The sequence below is a fragment of the Sardina pilchardus genome, chromosome 7 (genome assembly GCF_963854185.1).
Source record: "Sardina pilchardus chromosome 7, fSarPil1.1, whole genome shotgun sequence".
Taxonomy (NCBI): Eukaryota; Metazoa; Chordata; class Actinopteri; order Clupeiformes; family Clupeidae; genus Sardina; species Sardina pilchardus.
The window spans coordinates 13,233,294-13,246,181 of NC_085000.1; the positions used below are offsets into that span (position 1 = coordinate 13,233,294).

Consider the following 12,888-nt stretch of genomic DNA (forward strand, 5'->3'; position numbering starts at 1 on the left):
GAGCCTCCGTAGCCAAAGTGCAGCTGGTCGCCTGGCGACAGCCGGACGCTGGCGTTATGGATACGGCAGCCGTTGACGTAGGTGCCGTGGGAGGAGTCGAGGTCGGTGAGCACGTGGCAACGCTCCGCCTCCCGCCACTCAATCAGGGCGTGGCTCTCCTCCACGCCCGCATTCTGCCAATCACAGAATCATGGAGAGAAGGGGAGGGTCTACACACGGTATACAGTATGGGCTCCAAAAGTACTTTATTTATATATGTGACCCTGTAAAGCGGAACCAGTCGTTTCGGTAAAATTTAGTAAATTAAGTTATTGTGCTCACGTGAACGGCCATAAACTAAGCTTTCCAACGATATGTATATCGAGGGTATTACACAAACTATCGCTAAGATAACCGCATCCAAAGTTGACATGGTTCTCCTGTCACGATATGCCAGAAGAGGAGAAATCACCTGTATAAGCGGCGCGTGCACAACAGGAATGACAGCAAATGTGTTGAATCTTCGCCGGGTTTAACAGTCAAAACGTAGGTTTTTCAGTGAAATGCGTTCACGATATGAAACTGTAGACTGTATACAGCCGAATTATGCAAAAACGTGAAATTCAACATTTTAACCCGGAAGTTTGTTATTGTTGATTTTCTCAAAATAACGATGTGCGCAAAACGACTGATTTCGCTGTGAATGGTCACATATTAACTTTATTCAAGACACAAAGGTCCATAGAGACAACACAGTACAAATATGAATAAATATATAACAATACAGGACATCTAAGAATAAAGCATATGATGCATCATTTATACAACCTATACAGACAATTACTTATTATTTATTACTTCCGCCAAAGAGGTTATGTTTTCATGGGGGTTTGTTTGTCTGTTTGTCTGTCTGTTAGCAAGGTAACTCAAAAAGCAATGGATGGATTTCAATGAAATTTTCAGGAAAGGTCTGAAATGACCCAAGGAAGACGAGATAATTTTGGGAGTGATCCGTATCACCGTCGGGTATCTGGAGGTGTTTATGTGTTTCGCTTAGTGGTGTAATGGCATGGTATGGCCACGTAGTGGCGATCTGAATAGTTCAGGTTAAAATGTATGACAACCTAGAAAGAACAATACAGGCAGTGGGCTGCGCTCTGTGAGTGCTTTTCTAGTTCTTAAAAGGTAGGGCAGGCCTATATCACATGACCATGTAGGCCAAGTGATGATGATCAGACACCAGCCTTAAACAGGCGGGGTGCGGTATTTACTGGAAACCATATAAAGACCACAGACCAGCCCCTTCTCTCTCTGACACATCTTATCTGGGACCTGTTACAACATGTTTTGGATGTGTGCGCATCCGTCTCTACAAACACAGAATTATAACCAGCCAATCAAATACAGTAATTAGAGCAGTTAACCTTCACCTTTGGCACAGCTTACCTCATTCTGACCAATCCAAAACCTACATCACTGCCTTTTTGAGCAAGACTACGATTTTTGTCAATTGAAAATAGTATTAGGCCTACTACTGGCATATCAAAATCATGATATCCCATAATACTAGCCAATCAGAGCCACAGCATGGCAGGAGATCATATCAATCAACCAATCAATCATAGGAAGCAGAGAGATCCCAGCTGTGTGTGTTCCAGTAGGCCTACAGTGGGATATGGCATTCCTCTGGACACACGAGCAGGTGCCGCCAGTCCTGCGTTCCAGTCTTTCATTTTAGAATTTAAATGTGCTTTTCCAGTAGACTAGCCTAGGCTGGAGGACCATTAATTGATTTAATCATATTTTCTAGACTAGCCTATCCCTAAGTTATATCTAGGCTACTGTTACCAAACTGTGGTGATCTTGCTGTAACATAAAATGTGTACTAGGCGTGTGTTACCCGTAAACAGAGGTCGTTGTCCTGATGCCTCCCAACCCTTGTCGTTTTGGGCTGCAGTTTGAAGACCCATCCCTGGGTGTTGAGGTATGCCTTCATGATCGGGTAGAACCCGCGGGAGATTCCCCTACTCGTCACGTTCGTACGTTCTGTCAGACTGACCGCAGGCGCGAGGAAACGCTCCGCATGAACACAACCACTGCGCACGGCTCAAACCTAGTTCCATACATGCGAAAGAAGTTGCCAAATGTGCGGCCAATGTTTTCAAACAACAGAGAAATTCTTAGTTGACTATACAAAATCAATCCAATAGCTAAACGACAACTGTAAATGTCAATGTTCACAACAACAGAAGAAGATATCAGGCTGAACAATCACTACAAACAAACCATCACCGTCTTGGAGAGGATTGTTTATAAGCGCCATGGTAACCTCATGGAGAACTCCGCCTACGGCTTCGTTTAAGCAGACAGTAGCCTAGTCTGGAACTGAGCCAGGCTTCCCAAAAGCATCCTGAGTCTAAAATCAGATCAGGGTTGTAGAGGCTTTACGCGAGCAAGCACACTTTAACCACCTCTGATTTTTTTAGAAATAGAGTTAACCTAGCCTACCTCTTATCAGAGTTTAGCCTATCCATCAATCACAGTTTATTCACCAAATGCAACTTTTTGCAACATTAAACGATCACACTGTATTATCCACATTCACAAATTGTGCACTCACTCACCAACACTCACAGAACCATTTACAGTAATAGCACTCACTGACATTATTATAAACATTGGACAATAACCTCCATCATCATCATCCCTCATTCTGAATGCCTTTTTAATGCTTTGCTACGACTTACAACAGCTGGCACCGACGTGCAACATTAATCATAAGTGTCTCTGATTTAATTCACACAGCTGCAACTCCTCCTCTTTGTGGTTCTGTCTCGACCTTTGGTGTGAACTGGGCGTTATGTTTTTGATGTGCGACGGCTACCGTAGTTCTAATAGGTTGCAATATAATCCCTAAACACTAGATGGGAGAAATGCTTACACAAGGCAGAAGGCACCTTCAAGATGCTGTGGGGCATCTGCACCAATATACAACAATAAAAACGTTATCACACACTACTGAGTAGCACCTGGATTGGGTCAGCACTTGTGTTTAATACATATTGATAATTTTCAAATTATTTTCTCAATGAAATCATATGAATTGAACAATTGTTTACAAGTCAAACTCCAGTGCATTGTGTAAACAGGAGTGAACAGAAGATGTTTGCACAGTAATACAACATGTTTCACTCAATACAGATTCTTGAAATAAAAAACAATAACTTGAAAATCTTTACATATTCATCAGCATTCATATTTACACATTTCCGGACACCAATTGAGCTTCAGATTTTAATCCATCAACCGGCCTTACTGGTGCAATGTGTGATTCTGGATCAAATGTGTGATACTTGAGCTCAACAGCCAATAGTTAGTACTGTAGATAGTCTCAAGAGTCCACACAAACCCATCCTTTGACATAAATTCACCAGAACTGTCTGGGTTATCAAAGACTGAGAAACACTCAAGTACACTTGACCAAACTCAAAAGCATACTCCAGCTGTCCTCCATAGTCCTCCATAGCATATACAGTTTAGAAAAGTGCATTCAACTAAATGGGTCATCGGTTCTAAAACAGAACAGCTACTTCTGGCGACATTATACCAACCACATCAGATTAAACAGGTGAGCGTTTGAACAACCACATCAGATTAAACAGGTGAGCTTCAGAACAAGCACATCAGATTAAACAGGTGAGCGTCTGAACAACCACATCAGATTAAACAGGTGAGCTTCAGAACAATCACATCAGATTAAACAGGTGAGCGTCTGAACAACCACATCAGATTAAACAGGTGAGCTTCAGAACAATCACATCAGATTAAACAGGTGAGCGTCTGAACAACCACATTAGATTAAACAGGTGAGCTTCAGAACAATCACATCAGTTTAGATTAAACAAGTGAGCGTCAGAACAACCACATCAGATTAAACAGGTGAGCTTCAGAACAATCACATCAGATTAAACAGGTGAGCTTCAGAACAACCACGTCAGATTAAACAGGTGAGAGTTAGAACAATCACATCAGATTAAACAGGTGAGCGTCGGAACAATCACATCAGATTAAACAGGTGAGCTTCTGTAACTCAGGCCTCCACAACAGCATTGCCTAAAAAATGTGGTTACTGGTCTTCAGCGATCAAGTTTCGCAGTGAAATTCAAATTCTGTGTTATATTAGGCACACACGGTTGTGAGGTATCTGAAAAAGTACCTCCGGGATTTCAAAAATCCCTGATAAAAGATGACAGAAGCTGTATTTCGCTGCTAAACTTGCTATAGAAGATCGTTGAAGACCAGTAACCACTCGGTGAGCTGCACATTTTTTAAAACGAATGTTTCTGGGACAGAATAGTCTATGCACATAGCGAGCAATGTTAAAGCCATACAGAGATCATTCTAAAGCTGCAAAATTGCAGAAACAGGCTCAATTGTCGAGATGTCGGTGTCAAACAGTCGTTTGCATGCAAGGCAATACAGAAAACAGCTTAAAGTGTAAAATACCGAAATATTCCTATCTCACAGATGATGTTTAATGACAAATAAGAACCCAAGAAACAATCTCGTTCACGAGCATCTTTCACAGATGGAGCCTTGTGTACCTGCAGTGGCCACTGGACTCAATCAGTGCTGTGTGCAGTGCATCCTGACTCAAGCTGGAGGAGGAGACACACACACACACACGCACGCACGCACGCACCCACGCACACACACACATACACACACACACACGTGTACCTGCAGTGGCCACTGGACTCAATCAGTGCTGTGTTGCAGTGCATCCTGCAGCCTGACTCAAGCTGGAGGAGGAGACACACACACACACACACGCACACACACACACACAGGAGGAGGAGACCTTATGGGTTATCGCTCCTCAACCTCATCTGCTGCACTGGCCAAACCGGCACCACACACACACACACACACACATGCACACACACACACACACACACACACACACACACACACTGTTTGGAAGTTTTGCTCTGTGCTGCACATGCACCATGCAGAGAAAGTGCCACACCCCCTTTTTTCTTTCCCCATTCCAGTCAATCCATAGCACCTGCAATCAATTAGCCCATTAGCCACAAACCTTCTTAAGCACCCGTGCCCATAGCCCTTTCTTTTCTGTTTGAGCCTCATGGAGGAATGTCTGTTGCTGCTTCTACATCCTACCCTGTGTGCGTTCTTGCATTATGTAAGTTCTTTATCATTTTACCTGTTTATATGCCTTGTTTATTATAATGGGGCTGCGTTTACTGACTTGTGGGCCGCCAAGCCTCTTTTCTATATTCTTGTGGAATGTCTGAATTTGTATGTATTGTGGCGCTAATTGTATCCTATATCCCTTTCCCTCTTAGAAACCACACACACACACGAACCTACCTATACACGCATTCACACACCTACATCTCTACTGCCTGGATTCACCTACAATAAAGACCAAATCATTGAACTGTTGACTGGACTGAAGTGTTCTTATCGACACCTCCACTGGTGTCAAGCCAGCACCCACACCCCCTCTCCAATCCTCCTTTTCACACACATTAACAAGCCCAACAACTTCCTCATTCAAACTCACAGGAAATGGCCGTCTGACAGGAGTTCACAGAGAGCTAAAAACTTCAACAGAGCAGAGACCACAAGACAGACAGAATAAGAAAGGATGAAGATGAAGTGACAAGCACACTACAGGAGATCCTGTAGGGGGCGCTGTACTATGTGATCAATGAGGGGTAAAACCTGTAGGGGGCGCTGTGCTGTCTGGTCAATGAGGGATAAATCCTGTAGGGGGCGCTGTGCTGTCTGGTCAGTGAGGGGTAAATCCTGTAGGGGGCGCTGTGCTGTCTGGTCAGTGAGGGGTAAAACCTGTAGGGGGCGCTGTGCTGTCTGGTCAATGAGGGATAAATCCTGTAGGGGGCGCTGTGCTGTCTGGTCAGTGAGGGGTAAATCCTGTAGGGGGCGCTGTGCTGTCTGGTCCATGGAGGTATTATAAGAACTGGAGAAAGTGAACAAGTCCCGCCCCCATCCATTTCAATGGGAATGCTAGGCTAGTGAAAATTGCCAAAATTGAACGATTTTTTCAGGCTTCAACATGGCGTTTCAAGGGGCTTGTTTCCGGTGCCGTTTTACTTAGCCAATTAAGTGCCAGGTTACTGATTGACGTAAGGTACAGAAGGAGAGCTTGTGCCCACACTAAGCTCGTGCATGAGCTGAGAGTGGAACAGCCACCAATCAGCATGAGGAAAATGCAGGGAAAACGGCACCGGACATGATGTATTTCTGGATAATGGCGACGAGGAAGTGCCTTGCTAATCGGCGAAGCTAATCAGTCAAATCCTGACCCCCTGGTCTGGTCAATGAGGGGTCACCAGAGAGTAGAGCTCGTCGTGGCCCCCTGCAGGAGGGTCCGGGGGCTGCAGCAGGAAGTAGAGTTCTGCTGACTCTGCACTCTGCACTGAGGGCTGCCCAGGATCAGGGTCACACACCCCAGTGTATAAGTGCACATCGCCATCTACAGCCTGGAGGGGGAATTATCATTAGAGCTGTTTATGATTGTGTGTGTGTGTGTGTGTGTGTGTGTGTGTGTGTGCGCGCGCGCGCGTGTGTGTGTGTTGTATCTGTCTGTAATGAGTGATATGTCTGTACCTACCTGAGGAGCAGGAGACTCTGGAGTCACTGGATCAGATGATTCATCTGTAATGCAGAAGGAGAAATGTACATTAAGGTGAATTTATCAAGATGTTATTATTATTACACCAGGGTCGTAGCCAGGTCCGCAACTTAGTCACTTTTTGTGTTTAAGACGTCTATAGCCTACGTGCCGCTATCACATTGGGTGAAGCCAGTTCCTCAGATTGGAAGTGGATTGTTGCTGCACACGCTACACGAACGGAACGCTTCAGGGCACGTGCCCAGTGTAGGCTCCCTGCTATGCTGCTGGAGAGCGTACGTACAGTGTTAGCATAGGATAGCTAACTCTAAATGTTTCACTATGTGATTTATCAGTAGTGTGTATATGTTAGCATAGGATAGCTAACTCTAAATGTTTCACTATGTGATTTATCAGTAGTGTGTATATGTTAGCATAGGATAGCTAACTCTAAATGTTTCACTATGTGATTTATCAGTAGTGTGTATATGTTAGCATAGGATAGCTAACTCTAAATAGTTCACTATGTGATTTATCAGTAGTGTGTATATGTTAGCATAGGATAGCTAACTCTAAATGTTTCACTATGTGATTTATCAGTAGTGTGTATATGTTAGCATGGGATAGCTAACTCTAAATGTTTCACTATGTGATTTATCAGTAGTGTGTATATGTTAGCATGGGATAGCTAAATGTTTCACTATGTGATTTATCAGTAGTGTGTATATGTTAGCATGGGATAGCTAACTCTAAATGTTTCACTATGTGATTTACCAGCAGCAGTTCTCTTCCTGTAGAGAATCACCAGAGACAGCAACACACAGGACACCAGCACAACTAGACTCACCCCACACACCATGGAGATAACAACAGTTCCTAAACACACACACACACACACACACACACACACACACACACACACACACACAGACACACACACACACACACACACACCTCACTCAGGCCGAGGGAGAGAATCCACAGAATCATGTCAACAACAGTATCGATACAAAAAAATCAACTTCCTAGAACATAGGGTATCACGGAATCAGTAACATCAACAAACATGGAAAATGTGTGTGCGTGTGTGCGTGTGTGTGTGTGTGCGTTTGTCTGAATGTGTGTGTGTGTGTGTGTGTGTGTGGGCGTGCACACCTGTAGAGTGTAGTGGTCTGTTCCTGTTGTTGGTTGTGCTGTTCTTATGGGCTCGTGGTTCAGGAGTGGAAACTGAAGAGTTTGATGCTGAAGCTGCATGATCACCATCAGGAAATAAACATGTCAAATCAGACTAGGTTCCCATTTTGGATTTGATCACATGTAAGTTACTGTAATGTTTTTGCTCAATACAATTTTGTCAGCAAATTCAGCAAACAAAAACTCCTGTTTTCTGTGGCTGTAGTAATCAACACGTTGCCTCAGGAGCTGTAATTTGATTGGATGTTGAACATCAGCAACGCAGACGATATAACAGCTGCTGTGAGGATCATTCTGAAAACCACAGACTACTCCTTTAACAGCTGCTGTAGGGATCATACTGAAAACCACAGACTACTCCTTTAACAGCTGCTGTGAGGATCATTCTGAAAGCTTATTGGGTTCACAGGTTAGTTAGGCACAGACCCTGGTAGTACAGCTGCTCTTACCATTAACAATGTGCAGGAACACTTTAATGTATCTGTCTATGCCCCACTGGTCAAACCCACAGTAGTAGGACCCAGAATCCTGAGCGGTCAGACCCCTGATACTGATGGAGAAGTACAGACTAGACGTGTTGTCATTCAGAGAGTATCTTCCCTTTGAGACACTGACGTTTGTCTCCACTGATTTAACTAGCACGTTATCCTTGTGCCAACACGGAGCACGGCAGAAGTACTTGGGTGTGGACTTGTAGTTTGCTGTTGGATATGGACAGACTACCTCCACACTTTGTCCTTCAATACCACGTACAAAAGAGCCATCCCTCTGCATGGTCACACAGCTGAAACCTTCACAAACAGAAAAAAACATAGTGTGTCAGTCATCTTCCTTTTTCAATTTCCTTAAATAAATGAGGAAGCGTAGCTTCACCGACATGCAGTGAAAAGTGCCCGTCATGTGGGCTCCCCAGCTGGCATGGGGGCATGTGTGTATGTGAATGCCCATCTGCACACAACTCTCCAGCTGGCATGGGGGCATGTGTGTAGTGAATGCCCACCTGCACACTGAAACGTCTATTCATCTAGCAGAACACCTTGGCCTAAAGATGCTAGGAACGTTAAGGCCTAACTTTCCCTAACACAACCACGATGAACCTGACCCTATTCTAAAGACACACAAACATAAACACTCTCACCGTGAACTCTACAGTACAGACCAACATGTCACCCACACATCACAACCTTTTGCCGTATGACCAGAGCTCCCCCCCTCAGGCCAACAGGGAAGGAGCCGAAGACAACTTTTGACTTACCCCACTTTCCTCCGGACACGCAGGCTCTCTGGAACGAAGACGCACCGGCCCGACCACTGATCCCAAACGGGTCAGCAAGTAATATCCGCAGAAAGAGTAGGGCTACTTCATGCACACCGGGAGGGGAAAGAACCCCTTAAGATGGAGACTCGGACCAAAAAGATGTCTTTCTCTTCCCCACTGGAAGCTGTTTTTATTTTGTTTTTGGTTCCAATAAATGTAATAGTAAAGTAAAAATCCAATAAAAGTAAAAGCTAAAAAGGTATAAAAATAGGACTGGAATACAAAACAAAAGAACAAAGAAAAACCTACTGACTAAAGGTTAACAACCCAATCACGATGCAGGTTCAAAAGCAACAACCAAAAAAACACAAAAATTCAACAGGAAAAATGGTTCAAATAAAGTGAAAAACAAAAGTATTTCTGTCTTCTTCCCAATGGTAACTAAGAAGCGACCCTGCGTGACCACCCCCCACCAGGACCCAGCAGCCCGCTTCCAACTCTGTCGCTACATCTCGAAAAAGCGCAAAAAGCCACGAACTTAGCTTTGTTCTCTCTTTTTATACTCCTTTCCCTAAGACTCCAACACTTCACCTGATTCTGGTGTCAACCGTTTTTTTGACAATCAGATGATTTGCCTTGCTATGACCCCTACACCACATTGACGTGTGCTTTTCTGGGTATTGTTCCACTCAGATATCTCTGAGCACCTTGTGTTCTTTTGTGGTTTGTCTTGAGTGAGCTTAGCAGACAGCCTACCCTCGTGTGGTTATATGAACATCCTGTGCACCTGCAGTCACCACATACCTTACACAGGCTTACATTTAAAAAGGATTACATTTCAAACATACAAATTTCAAATACTTCAAAGTTATATCATTGGCCAAAACTCCCTGACCATTCCTTGTGCTTGGGTATCTCTCACATTTTACTCACACAAGGTTTGATTCACAAATGTAATTTCTTTTTTGTTTTCAAAGTCTTTTGGCAGCATGGTTCGTTCCAAATTTTATACATTTATTTTACAACACAACTCTCCAGCTGGCATGGGGGCATGTGTGTACAGTAGTGAATGCCCACCTGCACACAACTCTCCAGCTGGCATGGGGGCATGTGTGTAGTGAATGCCCACCTGCACACAACTCTCCAGCTGGCATAGGGGCATGTGTGTAGTGAATGCCCACCTGCACACAACTCTCCAGCTGGCATGGGGGCATGTGTGTAGTGAATGCCCACCTGCACACAACTCTCCAGCTGGCATGGGGGCATGTGTGTAGTGAATGCCCACCTGCACACAACTCTCCAGCTGGCATGGGGGCATGTGTGTAGTGAATGCCCACCTGCACACAACTCTCCAGCTGGCATAGGGGCATGTGTGTAGTGAATGCCCACCTGCACACAACTCTCCAGCTGGCATGGGGGCATGTGTGTAGTGAATGCCCACCTGCACACAACTCTCCAGCTGGCATAGGGGCATGTGTGTAGTGAATGCCCACCTGCACACAACTCCTTTAAAGCAACAACAGAGTTTTTGTTTCTAAAATCATTTCAGTGGTTCATCAACTCGTAACAGGATGAACAGCACTTCTGCATTTGCTTTGCCGGCCTCTACAGTATAACCGCACTATGTAACTTTACCAGATTGGGTTGCGGATTTGTAGTGAGTCAGGCAGCCATGGGGTCAGACCTGGTTTTGTCGGTTAAAGTTTTTTTTTTGTTGCAGAATCTAGTAGACTAGGGGTACCTCTTTAAGATTTAAGAGGGTGCCCGGTGATATCCCTTGGGCAATTTCGTATATTAAGCCTTTCTTGTCAAAACCAGGTTCACCTAAATTATGGCATTTGGCTGCCGGACTTCAAATTTGACTTGCTTTGATGTCGCAATTCATCATCATACTTTCAGAAAATCATGCAACATATACTACCTTGTCTGTGGACATCGTTATTTGCTGGATAAACAAATAGTGTGCGTGCGGCAGACGAAAAGTGCTTTAGTGTTGCTTTAAAGATCACTAATCTTAATAAGATAACAAGCGTTTACACACCAATACACACACACAGACTCGTCTCTGGTGTCGATGTATTTGAGTAGAATGAGCACACACCTCTACTCACCCAGGCAGAGGGAGAAAATCCACAGAATCATCCTCATATCGTTATCGTTCTTCAACTTACCTCATCTGCTGCACTGACCAAACTGTCACCACAGACACACATCAGAAATACACACGTTTGCGCGTGCACACACACACACACACACACACACACACACACACACACACACACACACACACACTCACATATTTAGAAGCCCAACAACTTCCTCATTCACAGAGTGAAAGTCACAAAGTCACAGGAAATGCCCAGTTGCCCAGTTCACAGATAGCTGAAAACTGCTCTAGTTGAATCACACTTACTGTAAACAGAGCAGCCGGAGACCTCGAGGATGTAGACCACACACACACACACACACACACACACACACACACATAATGTATGTTTCACATACTGTGCACACACACACACACACACACACACATGCAATACATGCTTCACACACACACATGCAATACATGCTTCACACACACACACACACACACACACAATGCATGCTTCACATTTCACACACACACACACACACACACACACACACACACACACACACACACACACACACACACACACACACACACACACACACACACACACACACACACACACACACACACTTACACTCCTATACACCCCTCTTCAAACTCACCCATCCCATCCATGACTATTTTCAGTCTCAGGCAAACTCAAATTAGGATGTTTATCTCTCTGACACATTTCCAGACCAAAGCTGGGTTTAAGAGCAGGACAACAGGAAGCCTAAGTTCTCCAAATCATGAAGCAACATCATTCCTCAGTGCAGTGAAAGACAGACATGATCAAATGTGATTCTGTTGCATAGGTGCGATTGAATGATGAGTTGGCTAGACGCCTGAAGGGTTTATCCACCTCTAAAAAGCCTACCGTTCTTAAGCCATTCTAAATTAAGATTATGTTATTTTACAATTTCCTATAGCTTCATATTGTTATAACCATATGGTTGAACCTGTTCAAGATGTAGTTTATATGTTACTGTAGTGTAATAATACACTGCATTGTGACCAAGCATTTCTCCAGCAGGAGGCAGCAGAAAGCAACAGGAAGCAGTAGGTAGGCAGCAGGAAGCAGCTGGGGGGGGGGGTCAATGCAGAGCAGAGGCAGCGACTGTTCTATTGAAGTCTATGGTCAAAGCTCAGAATTTCACCAGATATGCTAAGAGCTTGATCTTAGGAATGTAGCTATTGAGCACATTTTCATGATCCTCAAACCCAAACCATTTCAGGTACATTTTTAGCATTTTTATGATTCCATAATTTACACCCACTGATTTGACGCTACCAGAACATGAAGCAGTGTAATAAGCCAGGATGTTTGCTTCCTTCAGATACAGGTCTTGTTATAACTGCTCTGTAGACTTTCAAATATTGCAGCACTTTGATCTGTCTGCAGGGGCCTATAGGGTGAAACTATATTACAATACTTTGATCTGTCTGTACCTGTGGCCATGACTGACAAGTGTTCCTTATTGATAGGAACACCAGAGAGACATTGTGGCGCATTAATTATGACGGGAAGCGTTTGTCATTATTGATCCTACCCTACAACATAATGAGGAAGTGTATGTCATTATTGATCCTACAACATAATGAGGAAGTGTTTGTCATTATTGATCCTACCCTACAACATACAGTATAATAAGGTCCTCCTTGAAT

General features: G+C 44.0%; 2 protein-coding genes across 5 annotated transcripts in view; both read right to left on the reverse strand.

Moving 5' to 3' along the window:
- fhad1 (forkhead-associated (FHA) phosphopeptide binding domain 1) overlaps positions 1–1,975 on the reverse strand; it is a 5,107-nt gene extending 3,132 nt beyond the window's left edge. Inside the window, exons 1-2 of the mRNA XM_062540214.1 lie at positions 1,880–1,975; positions 1–173 (exon numbers count right to left, since the gene is read on the reverse strand). The exon at positions 1–173 is cut by the window's left edge and continues 34 nt beyond it. Of these exons, the coding sequence (XP_062396198.1) occupies positions 1–173; positions 1,880–1,975 (269 nt within the window). The remainder of the gene's footprint in view (positions 174–1,879) is intronic.
- A 1,038-nt stretch (positions 1,976–3,013) lies between these two features.
- Positions 3,014–11,273, reverse strand: LOC134087348 (CMRF35-like molecule 8). 4 transcript variants are annotated; one of them, XR_009939816.1, is made up of 6 exons: positions 9,087–9,906; positions 8,555–8,622; positions 7,793–7,885; positions 7,412–7,513; positions 6,638–6,681; positions 3,014–6,506 (listed from the first exon to the last, which is right to left on the reverse strand). XR_009939816.1 is itself a non-coding variant. In XM_062540787.1 (6 exons), exons 1-6 carry the CDS (start codon positions 11,235–11,237, stop codon positions 6,342–6,344), a joined length of 744 nt encoding a protein of 247 aa, XP_062396771.1. In that variant the 5' UTR covers positions 11,238–11,273; the 3' UTR covers positions 3,014–6,341. The 4 variants fall into 4 exon arrangements, 3 of the variants coding, with proteins under 3 accessions (XP_062396771.1, XP_062396769.1, XP_062396772.1); XM_062540787.1 differs by lacking the exon at positions 9,087–9,906 and adding an exon at positions 11,201–11,273 and having other exon boundaries at positions 7,412–7,474; positions 8,281–8,622; XM_062540785.1 differs by lacking the exon at positions 9,087–9,906 and adding an exon at positions 11,201–11,273 and having other exon boundaries at positions 8,281–8,622.
- Positions 11,274–12,888: the final 1,615 nt, after the last annotated feature.